The sequence below is a fragment of the Alternaria postmessia genome (genome assembly GCF_024291825.1).
Source record: "Alternaria postmessia strain BMP 2775 chromosome Unknown scaffold_163, whole genome shotgun sequence".
NCBI classification, from domain to species: Eukaryota; Fungi; Ascomycota; class Dothideomycetes; order Pleosporales; family Pleosporaceae; genus Alternaria; species Alternaria postmessia.
Window position 1 is genome coordinate 1 of NW_026260236.1, and position 16,923 is coordinate 16,923.

At 53.4% G+C, this 16,923-nt stretch overlaps 5 protein-coding genes across 5 annotated transcripts; 1 reads left to right on the plus strand and 4 right to left on the minus strand.

Moving 5' to 3' along the window:
- Nucleotides 1-362: 362 nt before the first annotated feature.
- Nucleotides 363-2,130, minus strand: J4E82_011071 (uncharacterized protein; the record flags this gene model as incomplete). The annotated part of the gene is made up of 2 exons (XM_051737281.1): nucleotides 363-1,342; nucleotides 1,392-2,130. Coding segments are annotated over 2 exons (1,719 nt in total), but the record flags the coding sequence as incomplete, so codon positions are not given.
- Nucleotides 2,131-3,539: 1,409 nt separating this feature from the next.
- J4E82_011072 (uncharacterized protein) lies at nucleotides 3,540-6,886 on the minus strand (the record flags this gene model as incomplete). Its single annotated transcript, XM_051737282.1, has 5 exons — nucleotides 3,540-4,420; nucleotides 4,470-5,556; nucleotides 5,603-5,870; nucleotides 5,921-6,161; nucleotides 6,337-6,886. The coding sequence occupies 5 exons, from the start codon at nucleotides 6,884-6,886 to the stop codon at nucleotides 3,540-3,542; spliced, it is 3,027 nt and encodes a 1,008-aa protein (XP_051582951.1).
- A 1,089-nt stretch (nucleotides 6,887-7,975) lies between these two features.
- On the minus strand, nucleotides 7,976-9,489 carry GSK1 (Glycogen synthase kinase 1; the record flags this gene model as incomplete). The annotated part of the gene is made up of 7 exons (XM_051737283.1): nucleotides 7,976-8,115; nucleotides 8,163-8,367; nucleotides 8,422-8,615; nucleotides 8,667-9,021; nucleotides 9,076-9,159; nucleotides 9,215-9,387; nucleotides 9,444-9,489. The coding sequence occupies 7 exons, from the start codon at nucleotides 9,487-9,489 to the stop codon at nucleotides 7,976-7,978; spliced, it is 1,197 nt and encodes a 398-aa protein (XP_051582952.1).
- Nucleotides 9,490-13,271: 3,782 nt separating this feature from the next.
- Nucleotides 13,272-14,717, minus strand: J4E82_011074 (uncharacterized protein; the record flags this gene model as incomplete). The annotated part of the gene is made up of 1 exon (XM_051737284.1): nucleotides 13,272-14,717. One exon carries the CDS (start codon nucleotides 14,715-14,717, stop codon nucleotides 13,272-13,274), a length of 1,446 nt encoding a protein of 481 aa, XP_051582953.1.
- A 595-nt stretch (nucleotides 14,718-15,312) lies between these two features.
- On the plus strand, nucleotides 15,313-16,847 carry J4E82_011075 (uncharacterized protein; the record flags this gene model as incomplete). The annotated part of the gene is made up of 3 exons (XM_051737285.1): nucleotides 15,313-15,444; nucleotides 15,494-15,955; nucleotides 16,008-16,847. The coding sequence occupies 3 exons, from the start codon at nucleotides 15,313-15,315 to the stop codon at nucleotides 16,845-16,847; spliced, it is 1,434 nt and encodes a 477-aa protein (XP_051582954.1).
- Between the last annotated feature and the right edge of the window lie 76 nt (nucleotides 16,848-16,923).

Sequence of the window (16,923 nt, forward strand, 5' to 3'; positions counted from 1 at the left end):
AAAAAAAAAACCCCCCCCCCCCCCCCCACCTACAGCCCTTCAGCGCCGCCCTCCCGCCTCCCCTCCTCCTCCCTCAAATCCTCCCTACTCCCCTGTCCCCTAATCCCCCTCCAAAGCCCACTCAACGTACTAAGCGCACTCAAGCTCCTCCCTCTCCCCACTCTCCTCCCACCAGGCGTCCTACTCCCCTCCTCCCCACCAGCGGCACTATCCCTCGTCCTCCGTCTACTCAACGGCTCACCACCTAACCCCATTCCCATTCCGACTCCATCCTCCCCACTACCATCTCCTCTCTCCACAACATTCCTAACACCACCCCCAGCACCAGCACCCAAAGCAAGCAAGCTCTCCCGCCTCCTAACCGAATTCCCCCGTTTAAGATCCTGCACCATAGTACTCAAACTCGTACTCAGCGGACTCGCCAGCAAAGGACCCCCCACAATACTATTCCTCGCACTCTGCACACGATCGCCCGTGCGCAACCTGCGTAATCCAGAGCCAGGCGTAGTCGGAACTTCGTTTTGGCTCTTGCCCCGCGTTGGCGTGCGGGGTGGCAGTGGTGATGGTGCGGGGAGATTGGTATCTGAGACGGAGACGAGGGGTGCAGTTGGGGGTGCGGCTTCGGAGGGGAGGACGGGCGTGGATGTGTGTCTGTTTAGAGGCGGGGTGCGGTAGGTGGGTTCGTTGGGGGCGGACCAGGGGTTTGCGACGAGGGAAGAGATGATGTCTGCGGTTGCGGGGCGAGAGGAGGGGTTTGGTGGTGTGACGGGGTCGGTGGGGGTGAGTGTGATGTTTGGGGTTGAAGGGCGAGTGTCTTGGTCGTCTTGGTCGTCTTGGTAAGGACGTGATGTGTCGATGGGTGGGGATAGTGCTCGTGTTGTTGAAGGACGGCGCGAGACTTGTTCGCTTGGTTCGGATGTACCGTCGGCGTAGACCTCGCCGGCTAGGTGAATTGCATCTTCTGGCTCTGGATCGTGGTCTTCGTCGTCGTCATCGTCATCGTGGTGGGATGGGCGGCCGCTGGTGATGAGCCAGACGCCGAAGAAGGTTAGAGCGCATCCGCCAACGAATTTTCCAGCGTCTTCTCCGGAGGTGCGCTCGAAGTCGCGGTAGAGGACTGCGGATCCGCCGATGACGGAGAGGGTGAAGAGGACGAATTGGACGGGGATGACTTGTGTGGCGTCGAAGCGTTGGAGAGCTCGGTTGACGTATTTGATCTGCATGACGGCTGTGCCGACGAGGATGGCAACTAGCAGGTAGAAGACTGGGAACGTGATGGCACGCCAGAGCGTGTATGAGAGAAGTGAGGCAACGCCCTTGGTTGACAAAGCTGTGTATCCGCCTAGACATAGGTTAGCAGTTGGTTACAAAACAGATTGACTCGAACATACCAAAAAGTCCTACAAGTCCCAGATCAATCAAGATATTCTTCTCCCCATAGCGATTGCTAGCAACCATCAACACAGCAATAACTCCCACAGTAATCCCCAAATACGTCTCAAACTCCCATCGTCTTATCAGGTCCCAAATCTCACCAGGGCCCAGTTTAGGATTATTATCATTCGCCGACAGCACGACCGTAACCGCGCCTCCAACAGCGATAATAACACCCAGCGCATCCCTCTTGCGAAACGGCTCTTTCAGCATAAAAGGCGCAATGATGCAGTTCGAGATGAGCGCAACGACACCCAGCGGAGAGACAATAGATGCGGGCGCGAATCCATACGCCAGGAAGTTCCCCGCTTCGCCAACAGTCATGAGGATGATGCCGAACCACCAATACGGCGATTTGAGATACGACGTCTGCTTGAACGCTTGTTCCTGCTTGCCCGACTCAGCGCTATCCTCTCTCTGCACGCTCGGCCTCGGAATCAACGGATCGTTCTCAGATGCCTCGAAGATATCCTCTTGATCACCATTCTGTCCATTACTTCTTCTTCTCCTCCTTGACTCGACCATATCCTCGCTGCCATTCTGCCTCCGTGCCAACCCCATCTTCTGCACCTCCTCTGCCAACCTCCCCGCCCCACCATCACTACCCATCACCTCGGCTTCCCTCTTCCTCCTCTTCCTCTCCCGTTGTCTTTCCTGGAACTCCCTGTCTAGCCGGATGTGCGCGTACCGCTGCATGTTTAGCGCAAACGATATAAGCACATTGCCTATTATCGCGGTGATGATGCCAATCAGACTGCTCCAGTTTTCTGTATAACCGCCGCCTCCGCCTCCCCCGTGCTCTTTCGATATCCAGGATAAGGCATTGTATGGTGTTAGTAGCGGTGTGGGTATTAGGCTCTGTATGGGTGTCGCTGTGCCAGCAGCGACTGTGTGGCTGGGTGGTATATGCATCGCGCGAGATCGTAAAGTATGGACTCGGGAATGCGCTTGTTGGCGTCTAAAGCAAGAGGTGTGTCCGCGGGAGTAGGAACGGTAGTTGTGAATCTACACACGATGGTCGGGGCGGCGGAATGTCGTTGACTCGTGGGGGAGGATTCGTCTTCGTTCCGTTGCGCTTCGTTTCGTATCGTGATTGACAAAGAGCTATATGTACAGTACAGCGTCCACTTTCTCTATCGAACGCAACGAGGGGATAAACTATATGCGACGAGGAATACAGGACGGTGGCACCATGTTGTTTCTTTGCCCAGAAAGCTGTGCAAAAAGGCTGGGTTTCGGCGGTGCTACGAAACTCGCAGCTTTGGGTTGGGTTGGCGCGGGTTGGCTTGTCGGCGTTAGCTGTATGCCGCGCGATGATTTGCAGGGTTCTCGGAGCAAGCCTTCTTTCACATGACGATGGAGTGTCCTGTGCGCTGATGCATGCTGGCCAGCGCTAGCTGTCACGGTGCATGCATTATCCGTTCATTCCGGCGGGTCGCACGAATGGTTACGGAGATGAAATGGTATTGCGGTATTAGACATGCGACTTACGATACAAGTTTGCATGGCGACAGGAGAGCCTCAATCACTCGCATCAAACTCCAGGACACAGATGCGGCGACCGATCAGTGTGTTCCCGCAGACGCGGATAAGCAAAAAGCGCCTCTGTTTCCTCACTGGTCAAACTGTACTAAACAACAAGTCGTCATAGAAGAATCTCGAACCCGCAACACAAAGTCCTTTTGCGAATTTCCACGAGACCGCTCATTGTGAGTAGGTAATGTAGATTGTCACGTAACCTGATGCAAATGGTAAGAAAACAGGCACTTAATCATCTCGCCTGACCACGTCAAAAGGTCACAAAACGACCCCAGGCTACAAAACAAGATTCTCCACGGAGTTTTCACAAAAATACCCATTTTTGAGATATGTTGTACACTATCAAGCGAACTCGATGCCCATGTGAAGTCAATCGAAAGAAAACCCTACGTGCATGCCATCTCCGAAAGATCATGTCCACCAACACACACACTCTCTAGAATGCAAGCCCGGTATCCTTATGCTTTTGTAATATCCCCTACTCCGGACTCAAGGATCGAAAACTTCAATCTCTTAATTTGCGGATTCAACTTCCCACCCTTCCGTCTGGACACATTGCCTCGCTCCTAAGCAAGGCTCATCTGCGCCTCCCCATTAGTAGCCTCGGCAACACCATCACCATCCTGCTCCATGCTCTCAGCAACGACATCAGGCTCCGCAGCGAGAAGACGAATGCGCGCCTCAACCGCCTCCTCACCCACAACAGACTCCTCGACCTGTGCCTTGCGAATGAAGACTGTGTGCCAGCGCTTGCCCCAAGCCTTGATGAGTTCGACCTCCTCTTCCGTGAGCGCGCCATTCGATGACTTCTCAACCAAGGTATCAGCAGAACCTTCAGCGACGCCACGCATAGAGTCTTCAATGTACTTGAACAGCTCGCGGGCGTTGTCACGGTCCTTAGCCAGCGTAGCCTCCACCATCTCGATCTGTTCTTGAGGAAGACCCTTCTGGAGACGGGCAGATGCAATTTGACGATTGCGGTTAGTCACCTTGGCGACGGTATTGCTGACCATCTCGAAGACCCAGCTCTCTGTCAAAGCCTCGCCAGCTCCCATGTGGCTACCAAACACCCACTGAACGACAGTCATCGGCGCAAGAATAGTATAGTTGAGCAGAATATCGATGATGCGGACTGCAACACCGGGCTGGTCTTTCCAGTACTCGACGACGCTGGCAACAATCTGGCGACGCGCGACTTCGTTCTGTGAGAGCTCGAGTAGGCGGTCTTTGCCGCGTTCAATGCAGGATAGAACGTGGGAAAGTGATTTCGCTCCTAGTCGGCAGATGGCAGTGACGAAAGCATCGGTCGAGGGTACGAGAACCTCAGTGACGCCTTGTTCGAGAGCCTTCTCGTGAATCGTGTCAATGGTGACCTGAATCTCCTCGGCTGTAGCCTTCTTCCTCAGTTGACTGAGAAGAGTCTGACCTTCGGTAGCGTAGGGGGTTTCTGAATGCGCTGTTAGCGAAGTCCAATTCAAAATGCGAAGCATACATACGCTGGTTGTCGTATTTGAAGTCGGGACTGTTGTCTGCGTCTAGTCGCTCGGGAATCATAGAGTGCATGGGCTCTGGCAGCGTTGATCGAATGCGCTTGGCAAAGGACAACCGTATCTCCTTGTCCAAGGTCGCAAGAATGAAAGCCTTCTTGGGGTGCAGGTTTGAGAGCTCAAGGTCCTCCAGCCATTCCGTCCATCTCCACCTGAATTCGAAGTTGCTGAGATGGTGCGAGAACCAGTCGAGGAATCGGTAGCCTAGCTCCAGATCCATCATAGGCAAGTTCTTGTAGATGGTTCGGATAGCACGTCCAAGGGAGGGCGCGATCGCAGCGGGCGCGACCTTGCAGCACTGTGTGATCAGTGCGTGGTAGTAGACGAGCTTGTGCTCTGCACTGGGCAGCTTGAACAGTTGCGAAAAGATAGCGTCAATGATCATGTCCTCCGACTTGTATTGAACCTTGTCGCCAACCAACTCACGGAACTTGTCAAAGGGCGAGCCACGCTTCGCGAAAATGTCAACGGACCAGTAGCAATCGACGTCCACAAGGAACTTTGCGACCATTTCACGGTTAAAGTCAAGCTGGTTGATGGTGTCAACGATGGCATCTCGAACAAGCGATGACGCGATGTTTGTGGTCTTGGGCACAGTGTCAACTTCCTGATCGGCGAACAAGGAGAAGTATGCCTCTGGGAAGACCGGCCGCGGGCCAGGGTTGACTGGCGATGGGATGGTGAAAGTAGGAAAGGCGTGAGTCTGAGGGGCCGTGGGGAGAGCGTCTTCCTCAGTGTTCATCCTACGTAGAGCGTCCTTGTCGATACGTGGAATGCACCTTAGTTCAAAGCCAGACTCGGCCTCGACTGATAGCTGTGCTTGAAGTAGGCCAATAACGCTGTGGTGGTCAACCGGCTTCGATTCGAAATCGCCGACGTAGGAGTGAATGAGGCTTTCAATGGGAACCGCGTTGCTTGCTACTATGCCAGTGTTCTTCAATAGCTGTTGTGCTTGCTCGTGGAAACGCTCTCCTCCAGCGACGATGGCGTAAGGAATGGTAAGAAGAATGATCTTGACCAGTTCAATACCGACAACCTAGTAATGTCAGTGAGTGTGATAGCTAAATGCATGTAGCTCTTACATCGTTCTCGTTGGCACTCTGGAGATCAACGACTGTGTCGAAGAGCTGTCCAAGGAAAGTGAAGACACCGTCTTCCTCGTAGAGTGACTGAAGGCAAGCGAAGAACCTCAGAAGCAACTTGAACTCTTTCCATTCGCCAGCGTTCAGCGCTTCTTGTGCCCGGTCTCCGACGCGCTTCATGGCCTCGATAGTGATTTGTGAGTTAACATCGTTGGCGTAGTAGGCGACGGCTGCGACGAATGGGATTTTGAAGGGCTGCTCGATGATACTATGACAGTTAGTGAGATGGACAATCCAGGACAAACTGATGGTGCTTACAGCTGTACGAAGACATCGAAGAAGTCGGAGCGAAGACGTTCGTCGTCAAAGTGCTCTCCAAAGAACTTTGCGATCTCGATAGCCTCGTCCTGGGGTAGCTTGGTGGAGCTTGCAATGTTCAAGAGCAGTCTACGCAGTTTGGGGAACGGCGGTTCTTCGTATCGGCGACGAGGGCCATCATCGTTACGGCGGCGCTGGGGTCCGCGACGGTCGTCACCGCGGTAGTGATTGTCGTTGTCATCTGCGGGACGCTGTAAGTATCGTAGAAATAGGTAATTGACCACGCCCCAAAGCAAGATAGTGAGGACGGATTCCATGTGCATATAGAGAGCCATGACAGCGATGGAATCAACAAGTCGTCCACACCACATATGCAGCTTGCGCAATCGTTTGGGAGAGGATGCATGTGTACTCACCATCGCGGCGACGCTTGTTGTTTCCTCGATAGTTTCCACGGTCGCGCCTGTCGTCACGTCGGTTCTCGCGCCTATCCTCGCGCTCTTCCTTGAAGTCTGCGTCCGCCATGTCCGCGACCAAGATTGCGCGTGCCTTTTCTTCTAACGTTTCCGGAGAATCTTCCCTCTGATGCAATGGAATCCAGGCACGGTCGGCGCGAGAGTCGTCGCGGTCGCAGTTTACAGGCCTATGCGGTGGATACAAGTCACCACGCCGGTGATCAAATGTGCGTTTTTGGAATGGGGCGGTTCGATTGCGATGTTGGCGGATGGTTCGCGATAGTGAATCGTCGAGATGGCGCGCTGGAGCTTGCGTATCGAAAGGGTTAGCGGCATCTGCGCCCGTACCTTGGCGCTCGGTCCATGCACCGTCGACGTCGACGTCCATCGACGAATCATTGAAGGGTGACAGGTCCTGGAGTAAATCTAGCTGTGTTTCTTCATCTGTCAATTTGAGCATAGCCATCCGATCTGGCGAGATGAACTCGGTATTCACATTCAAGTCAATCATCTTGGTATTGTTCGTAGCTTGTCTTGTATTGACCGTTACCTGGTGGCGTATTTGACAAGCCGATCGTGTGGCACTTTACAGAAAGGTTGCGGGGGAAGATTTGAACAACGTCCTATGTACGGGACAGTAAGAGGGAGGGTCACAAGGTGAAGCTTCGAGTAAAGGCAAACTGCGTACAACGATGAGCTACATATGTTGCGACTTCATGTATAGGCATGAGGTGATAGACACACACAATTCTGCTTCTTCACATGTCTGACGAAGGATGTTAAGGTTCTTGGAATATTCGATACTGCAATTACCAGGAAATATACGTCACTTCCATCACGCAAAATGCATCACTTAGATGTCACACAACCCAATATACATGAAGGAACATGAAAGAAGTCTTCGTTCTAGAAAGTATGCTGAGAGGTGGGCGAATGGCATGATAGTCATTGTCCGGTAGACATTCGTTCCGCTGCAAAAGTGCAGTGCCTTGCTCTAGTGCTTGCCCAGGCTGGCCATCCTTTGTCCAGCCTGCATGGTCCCCATTACAGGAATAGCATTTCCCAAGTTCATAAAAGCTTCATCACCCGATGTGCAGCCCGCCGAACTCATCTTGAACAAAAAGAAAACTCCCGCATGCAACCCAGGTGACGCATCGTAACCACTGTTGAAGCGTCGGAAATTGGATGAGTGAGACCCTCTCCCTGTATCCCATACTCAGTGCATGTCCGGATTTTGCCCGTTCCCCATTTCCGTCATAGTTGCAACCTTCTGCGCCCATTCGTCATCTCAAAAGGGGATCGAGGAACATCATTTGCGGTGCCGGTCCATGATCATTTCGCGTAAATGGGCAGGCCATTGGCCACCAAAAGAAAAGCAAGCCAGGTCATTCTTTGTAAAGGTGAATGTCGGTATCATTTCAGACGCGCTCAGATAAAGCAGGAAAGGGTGTGCTCCTCGTAGTATACACCTGATAAAACCGACGCCCATTTGAGACTCCATTTTGCATCTCTCCGGACGGAAAAGCTTTGTGCTTAGGCCCAGAGAGGATCAGAAGCCGCCGCATGAATGAATGGTATCGTTTCGTGTGATAGCAGGGGCTTAATCTAGCCTTGCTATCATCTGATCCCGCGTTAATGGCTTGAAGTTCGGCGATTCGAAGTCGAGGCCACGTGCGGCCAGTGTCGCGCGGATGTGCTGCGGTACCAGCTGATTGTTGAGGTGAGGAGCAATGGAAAGTTCTAGACTAGTTAGACTCTGTGCTTGTCGCAGGTTCAATAAGACATACCGTGGTGAGTAAAGTTGTACAACTCAGGCAGATCACGAGTCGCTCCGTTGGGGTGACGCGAGTCTGGCAAGCGTGTGTTTGGATCCCTCAACTCATCGAAGAAGGGGTGTACCATGGCATCAATAGCGGAAAGACGCTGGGTAGGCGTGTACTCGAGCAGTTTGGAGATCAGATCGATCGCGTTGGGATCAGCCTTTCGGAACACCTGGTGATTGTAAGTGGATGTACGCAGCGGCTGGCGATAAATTGTTCCACATACCTTACTGAACGGATGAGGCTTAATCTGCGGGAACTTGTGCTCCATGTAGTTGGGGTTCATGGTGCGGATCTGGTCTCGGGTAGGCGTTCCCAAGACCTTGATGATCTCTACGAGCTGGTCAATACCCGACTCGCCAGGGAACAATGGCTGTCCAAGCATCAACTCTGCCATGACGCAACCTGTGGACCACACATCTGCAGAAGATTAGCATGTGGCTACTTCCAATTACAACACAACCAACGTACCGATCTTGGTGGTGTAGTTTGTGGCTCCAAAAATCAGCTCAGGCGCGCGGTAGTACCTGGAGCAGATGTAGGACACGTTCGGCTCGTTCTCGACCAGGATCTTGGCACTTCCGAAATCGCAGAGCTTGAGGACTCCGGTTGAAGGGTCTAGCAGTAGGTTTTGGGGCTTAATGTCCCTGTGGCAGATACCCTGCGAGTGAATGTAGGCGAGCGAGCGGAAGAGCTGGTAGATGTACAGCTTGACTTCGAGGATGGGCATAACCGACTTCATCTTGTTGAAGTAACGCGAAGCACGGTACACGGTCTCAGGAACAAACTCAAGCACGAGATTCAGGTACACCTCGTCTTTCTGTGGCTGAAACGGTTAGCTACACGAAATGCACGCACGCGCTTGCTTGCAGACACATACCCGCTCGCCATTGTTGTAGAAGAAGGCCTTGAGCTCGACAATGTTGGGATGTCGGACAATGCGCATGATCTGGAGTTCGCGGTTCTGTTTGGGGGGTCAGCTGAGGCTGTGTATTTTGGCGTGTGTCGCGCAAACGCACCTTGAAGCGCTTGTCTTGCAGGACACGCTTGATGGCCGCATCTTCACCACTGGGCGACAGCTTCGTCTGGAAGACTACGCCGAAGGAGCCGTTGCCGACAATCTTGCACTGCGTGTATGCGAGGTCTTTGTAGTCGCCGGTCAGGCCGTCCTGGACCTTTTCGCGGATAACTTCTGTGGGATTGTGAGCATGACATCAATTACGCCATGGGTGCAAGGGGGAGACTGACCACCCATTCTTAGCGATGAGAAGGCCGATGGCCGGTTCTGGCTCATTGTTTGGGGTTATGCGTGAGGGAGGGGGTCCGCAAGCGATGCGCGGATTGCTGGTGGGGAGGAGGCTTTGGTGTTGGGAGCAAGGGGGTGGGTTGTGAGTCGAGTTTGGCGGAGCAGAGGCGTAGTGGATAAGGTTGTAGGCGCGAGGTCGAGTGTCAAGAGGGCGTGGTCCCGCGTGCCGTCTGTGCAGTACCAGGTGACGCTTCTTGTGGCTGACGGAGCTAAGGAACAAGGAAGGCGCAGGGGGACCGCTCAGCAACGATAGTCGGGCAAAGGTCACAGCAGCAGGTGGGAAGGGGAGGGTGAAGGATAATTGACGGCGGAGATGGAGAGCTTGTGAAGGTGCGAGGAAAGGCGACGATGGGGTTGAGTGACGGCAGTGCTGGGGATTAAGGGCGGGGCACTGCTAGTGCGAAATTGGGTGCCAACGTGATCAGAAGGCCTGCAATTCACGTACTTGTCAGCGCAGGCCAGTCGAGCGGCGTCTAAGCTGGCAGACCTTGAGCGTACGGTAGTGGCCCGGTGCAGGAATTATGGACCTGCAGCAAGTCGGCGGGATGGGATCCAATGCAGATGAGAAATGCTCGTGGAGCCTTATATTAGGTACACAAGGCTGCTGGTGTATTGCGGAGGCAGGAGCCTGCGGATCGTTGTTGCTTGAAACAGAGGCGTCAGCAGTCGCGGCTTCGCTCTGGCACACACGACATCAGACGTGTTTATGACTGCTGGCCCAGCCAGACTCTAACAGACGACACCACGAACATTCAACATGACCATTGCGTCTGCAGCTGCGGACGCCGGCCTGCACGTGAGGCATCAGATTTCTTCCCAGCACGCCGTCATGCCGCCTGAAATGAGCTGCACCCACTTGCTCGTTGGCGCGTGGCTGAGACGCACTCCAATCATCGCTGGAGCTTGCCATGCTTATACCAACCTGGCAGTACGAGCCCCGAATGGCTCGCCAGCGATAGGTTGCGCGCGCCCATTAGTGAGTAGCTGCCTCTGATGCTCCGTTTGACATGCGACAACCGTTCCCATTGAGACGTTGGCAGCCCATTGAGGCCGTTACCATGGCCTGAGCAAAACCCTATCCACAGGGCCCACGACGCCTCTAGCGAGTCTCCCTCAACACTCCGCGAATGCTCGACAACGTCAGCCAATTCCATGCTGCGGACGCCTGAGCGCCCGCGGCAGCAATTTCATGCAGCACGCAGTTCGAGCAACCACAACCTTGTCTTTGTTTGCACCACAGCCCGTCAATCAAAGCCGCCGCCGCCGCACATTCGACGACGACGTACCATGACACTCGCGAGTACAGGGGTCCGTAGCCGCAAAAAGTCTTCCGACTGGCGTTGCAGAGGCTCAAGTCCGACTCAACAACATGTCTTTTTCAAACTTTGCCCTCTCACCCTTGCAGCTTGCAGCAAAACCAAATCCCACTGCCGCCTCGTTCTGCTGCATCCAGCCCATCGTCATTATTGTCGAGGCCCCGGCCACGCCCTCGTGGCCTGCAGCTCCACTTGGAGGGCAGCTGATGTTTTCTCACGCCCTGGTCCTGGCGCCCCCCTCTTCGTCTACAGCCGAATGTCCGGGCGACCCAGAGGCGTGGCGTGTTATTGTGGTGCATATCCTCTCACAGCCGCCCAGCCCTTAACCTCACCATGCCATTCTCGTCTCGTCAAGTGCCACTCCACCGTTTGTGCCCCTTCCATCTTGACCGGCTGCTGCGACAAGCGGAAGCGGTCCAAGTCAACGACACCGCTGTCCGCATGTCAAGGGCCCACTGGCCGGTGTGAACCACTGCTCGGTGCGGGTTGCACACTCGCCTTTAGACCCAAACGGGCGACACTTGCAGGAACCGACATCGTTGCAAACTATTCATGACGCTTGTGTTCCCCTCTTCGCCTTTCCCGCACTTGGTGCTGCAAGGCACGTGCAAGTCGCGCGCGCAACATGGTCCAGACGCGCCAACAGCCATGCCTTTGATGTGAATTGAGATCACGACCATGTCTACTGCAGGCTACTGAGACAGATCGGGCTGAAACAATTACTACAGATTTTGCATTTGGCGCTTGCTGTGTGGGTAAGCTAGTCGAGCTACACCATCGATGCACGACTGGCCGCTCATACGTCAACCTGCAGTAAGCATTGCCGTTCGGAAATCCGACCCACCCTATTGGCTTTCATCATGTGACTTCAGGCCTTTTGAGGACGATATTCCCAGCCGCTACAGACGGCTGCATAACCTTTACAATAGCCATGAGACCCACCATCACCGTCATTACTAGCACTATACTGCTACCGACAGACTGGTTCTCGTCCCAGCGTGAGCTGAGTCACGAGTATGCTGTTCCTGTACTTCGTCACTCTTGATCTCTTGCCCAAACTCATCACTATCCCGACCGTCCCGGATATAGCAAATAGATTATAGACTGTGGTAGATCGTAGATCATGAAGCCCCTGGAGCACTACATTGGTGCGCAGCGACCTCGTGCGACGAAGCCTCCCGCTCTGTCTCAGATCTGGTGGCGGAAGCTACACACACGTAGAGTGTCGAACAAAAGGACGCAGGCCCAGATGTCAGCGCTTTATTCGCTTGCTTACCCTTAGGTACGAGACGACCCAAGAGACGCCAATATTTGCTTCTGTTCTACTTCGAGCAACGCACGCATACACATCTCAGCCTTACGGGGTACCCGTCCTACTCGTCACACCCAACGACCGGACTATGCCGACCCGCCTATGCCGTCGAACACTCGGAGATTTCCTTCCTGATAGCGCGCTCTCATGCAGCACGGAATTAACATGCTCCATTTAGATGAAGACAATGGAGGATGCACGGTGGTTGTACTACACTCGATGTACAGTTACCGACATCGGCCGGGGAGCTCGCGACGCTTGTCTACAGCTGTCACGTTGGAATTCGTTGCAGTGCATCTTAGTGTCGTGGTTACATCGTCACGGTTCAGCGCACACATCTCATGCTCTCATCCGAGTCGACGCAGAGCCAGCAACCCAGCGGCTACCCGAACGGATGATACCAGTCTGTCAATGGTCAAGTACGTACATGACTGACACTTTCTTCATCTGGTACCGTCATACGCCGCCGTTAGTGGGTGCAACACCTTCTGGTGCATCTTGGTCAGCCTATACAACAGAACCTCAGATCGATATGATCGTAATGCGCATCCCTCAGCAAAGCCGCGAGCTCTCATTGTCCAGTCCCTAATGGTTCTAGCTACAACCGCTCATAACTCGGCTGTAACGATTAGAACACAGTCTGGGCGCTCTTGTCGTCGAAACAAGTACACGAAATACTTTGCCCCATGTTCTACGATTTCCCCGTTCAAGCCGACCCACAATAAGCAATCCTTCCGCAGCTCGAAATCCGGTAGAACGGTTCGAGCAACGTTTTAGCATCGCGTTGTATGTTGATGTTACTGGCCCATCTACATCACAAGTCGTACTTGGTGGCATCCTTTTCACCTTGTCACTTACGTTGGGAACTCAACGTCGTAACTTGGACCTCACCAATGGAAAAACACTTCAGACGTCGAAATCGATACCAGCTATCCTGTTCTCGCCAATGATCGGTAACGTGTATCATCTCCCTCTTTTAATTCAGTATACGCTCAACCAATGATTTCCCAAGAATATTCTACGGCATACGGGTATTCATGTCAGCCGCAATACGCTAGACACGATAAGCATAACGTGCAGGGAAAGACGGAGAGATTCTTTAATCTCCCTATACTCGATATATTGCATCATATTTCTACTTATCAAGGCCAAAACGCCTCGAGATCCAGGTCTTCATCCTCTCTCAAACGCTTCTCGAGCACTACGTCACTGGCCAGGTGCCTTTCCTTTCCTTCTCTGAAATGACCCTCAAAGTACTCCTTACAAAGGAACCCGTGTATTTGATCGGAATTTCCGTACACATCTTCCGGCCAAACGAAATGCCCTTCAACCATATCTTCACCTACACGCAGCTGCAATATGTCGCGTATAGCTAAAGTCTCCCAATTGGGAACTTGAAATACCATACTCTCTTCGATGTCGAGCTCCTCAAAATGTTCAAATAGATCACCGTAAAGCTTCTCTCCGCCTCTGTAAACATAGGGTGTGAAGTCAAAGGGTCGCTCTCGACGAACAAAACGTTGTTGAGTTCTGGTCCAGCACGATCTCGTATCCGCTCCATGATCTGCTGTCGTCGCGCCAGCGTACTGTTGGTCGCATCGAATATGCCCACAGACCCACTGCCCTTCAGAATGCAATCCAGCAAATCGTCCACGGCCTTGTTCGGGGCTGCAAGGATATCTGGCACCATCATGTTCATTGTCTTTGGGAGAATACTTGTACCAACGGTAAGCAGCAAGCACAGTCCTACGCTGGTCATAGAAGTGGTTACGCAAGTGACGGTGAATAGCTGATTTTCTCAAGTCTGGACTCAAATTCTCTTCTTCCAAGGTCGGGACGAATGCCTCGAGGAATTTATCCCGAAACGTCCGCATGACCATTTCTTCGGTGAATAGCCGGGTAAAGAGCGCTTTCCAATCAAACGAGAATTCCCAGGGCGAGGTATCAAAATTGATCGAGAAACCGGGGATGATGATGTCGTTCCTCATACCGCCTTTTGTATAACCTCTGTTCAGTGTGCCTTGGCCGAACCGCACTATGACGTTCAAGTCGAATTGCTCCCATGGCTTTCTGTCGTTTGATCTTCTAGCTTCCTCAGGCCAGCCTTGTGGCACGTCGGATAGACTAAGACCCCACATCTCTTTGAAAGTTATGATGTCTGCATCCTCATTCCTTCCGGTAAAGCTCTGGTCGCATGTCGGCAAAGACGCGGCAGCCTGGAGTCCCGAACGAAGGAATGGCTTCAAGCAGCACGCGCATCTCGATAAGGACAAGAAAGTTGGGTGTGAGGCTGTTTGCGGGTGTGAATGGAAAGCGTTGGAGCAGGCTACCGTTGAATAGGCACCGTGGCAAGGTTGTTTGAGAGCTTGGAATTCGGCAGAGGCCCGTGAGCGGTGATAATCACCTATCTGGAATGACAGCTTGGGAACCCAAAAGTTGAGGAAGTTTTGCTCGAGATGTGCTTTGTGGTGGCGCGTTATGTGGCGTAGGTATGTCCATTGGTAGGCTGGGTCGTGGTCATAAAGGGCGATGAGTGATGAGATGATGTGGTCAATGAGCTCCCGTGGTAGTGCTGGAAGCTGCGGCATTTTTGGTAATACCGAATTGGAGGTTCTGGTGTACAAGCTGAATCACAGTCGGTTGCTCGACTGGACGCCTTGAAAGTACTATGTCAAGATGAGTCACTCAGTTGCCTATGGAGGCAGTGTAAACGTTGATTTTCTACATCACGAGCCTTGCAATGTTTTAGAGCTTCATTAGGTGAACCATAATTATCTTCTTGATATATATATATGTATATATATAAGGCTTCACGTCTCGTTGGGAGGTTAAACAAAGCGCGCCACGCGTAACGGCGGCGTCGCGTTCATGGCGCACCCATCGCCAAGTACAACTGCAACATCTTCAACACCATCACTCCATCAATGCCTCGGCCAACGACATGTTTCCCTGGAGTGCATTTCCCATCGGCAAAGTATCATGCCTTCGTGGTGTGAGTCTGGCTGATTACGAGGTCCAAAGCGGAGGTGTTCCAGATCGTACCTCGGCAACTCTTAGCTCCCCAACGTCAATGACCGAAGCAGTAGCCATGGACGACTCGTCTCCGCATCTTTTGTTAAACTACCCCGGATTTCCTCCCTGAACTTCCTCCCTACCTCATACTCACTCTTACAGACAGCAATCATGTCTGTACCGTACGACCGCGCCATGGACTTGCTGAGCAACAGCCAGAATGGCCATGTCTCCGCCTCTCAGCGCATTCCCGCCATCGCGCGGCCATTCGTCAGCGAGAGAGCGGCGAAGACTCTCGATATTGTGAGATGCCCTACAAGCTATGTCACATGGTATGCTAACGTCTGCATAGGTAGAGAAGTTTGTCGAGGAAGAATGCATCCCCGCCGACGCTGTTTACGTGCGCCAGATCGGCCAGACGGTCCAAGAGCGCTTTTCGTCACATCCATCCATAATCGAGGACTTGAAGAAGCGGGCACAAGAACTCGGACTGTGGAACATGTTCCTGCCCAAGGCACACTTCAAGGAGGGTGCTGGTTTCAGTAACTTGGAGTACGGACTCATGGCTGAGTACCTGGGCAAGAGCCGGACAGCGTCTGAGGCTGTCAACTGCGCTGCTCCTGATACCGGCAACATGGAGGTCATTGCCAAGTACGGTACCGAGGCACAGAAGAGGAAGTGGCTGGACCCGCTGCTCCAGGGCAAGATCAGGTCTGCGTTCTTGATGACGGAGCCTCAGGTTGCGTCGAGTGATGCTACCAACATTGAGATGACCATCAAGAAGGACGGCGACCACTACGTCTTGAACGGCCAGGTTAGTCTGCCTTCAGCTCACGCCATCCTCCACCCTACTAACACCTCGCCAGAAATGGTGGTCATCAGGCATCGGCGACCCTCGCTGCAAGATCTTCATCGTCCTCGGAAAGACGGACCCCAACAACTCCGACAAATACAAGCAGCAATCCGTCATCCTCGTCTCCAACGACACACCCGGTGTGACGATCCACCGCATGCTCTCAGTCATGGGTTTCGACGACGCGCCCCACGGCCACGGCCACGTTACCTTTGAGAACGTCCGTGTCCCCGCCAGCAACATGGTGCTCGGCGAGGGCCGCGGTTTCGAAATCATCCAAGGCCGTCTCGGACCCGGCCGTATCCACCACGCCATGCGCAGCATCGGATCTGCCGAGAAGGCGCTAGAATGGTTCCTGGCGCGCATCAACGACGAGCGCAAGAAGCCGTTTGGCCAGCTGCTCAACAAGCACGGCATCATGCTCGAGCGCGTCGCACGCTCCCGCATCGAAATCGATGCTGCGCGTCTTGCCGTCTTGAACGCCGCTATCAAGATTGACGAGACGAATGCAAAGGGCGCGCTCAAGGAGATTGCAGAAGTCAAGGTCCTTGTCCCCGAAGTCAACCTCAAGGTTATCGACTGGGCGATGCAGGCTTATGGTGGTGCGGGTGTTAGTCAGGATACGCCGCTCGCGCAGATGTGGTCGAGTGGTCGTACGATGAGGATTGTGGACGGGCCGGATGAGGTGCATTTGTTGCAGTTGGGTAAGAATGAGAATAAGAGGGGGTTGGCGCATAAGCAGAGGATTGAGGCGCAGCAGAAGAAGGGTGAGGAGTTGTGCAGGAAGTATGGTATTGAGCCGAGGGATCCGTTGTATCTTAACAGGACGAGTGGGGAGGCGAGTAAGCTTTAGATGGCTGGTTGGTTAAGTGTAGATTCGTGACAATAGCATTGTGTCCAATCTACCGAGGACTGTGGATGCTTTTCGT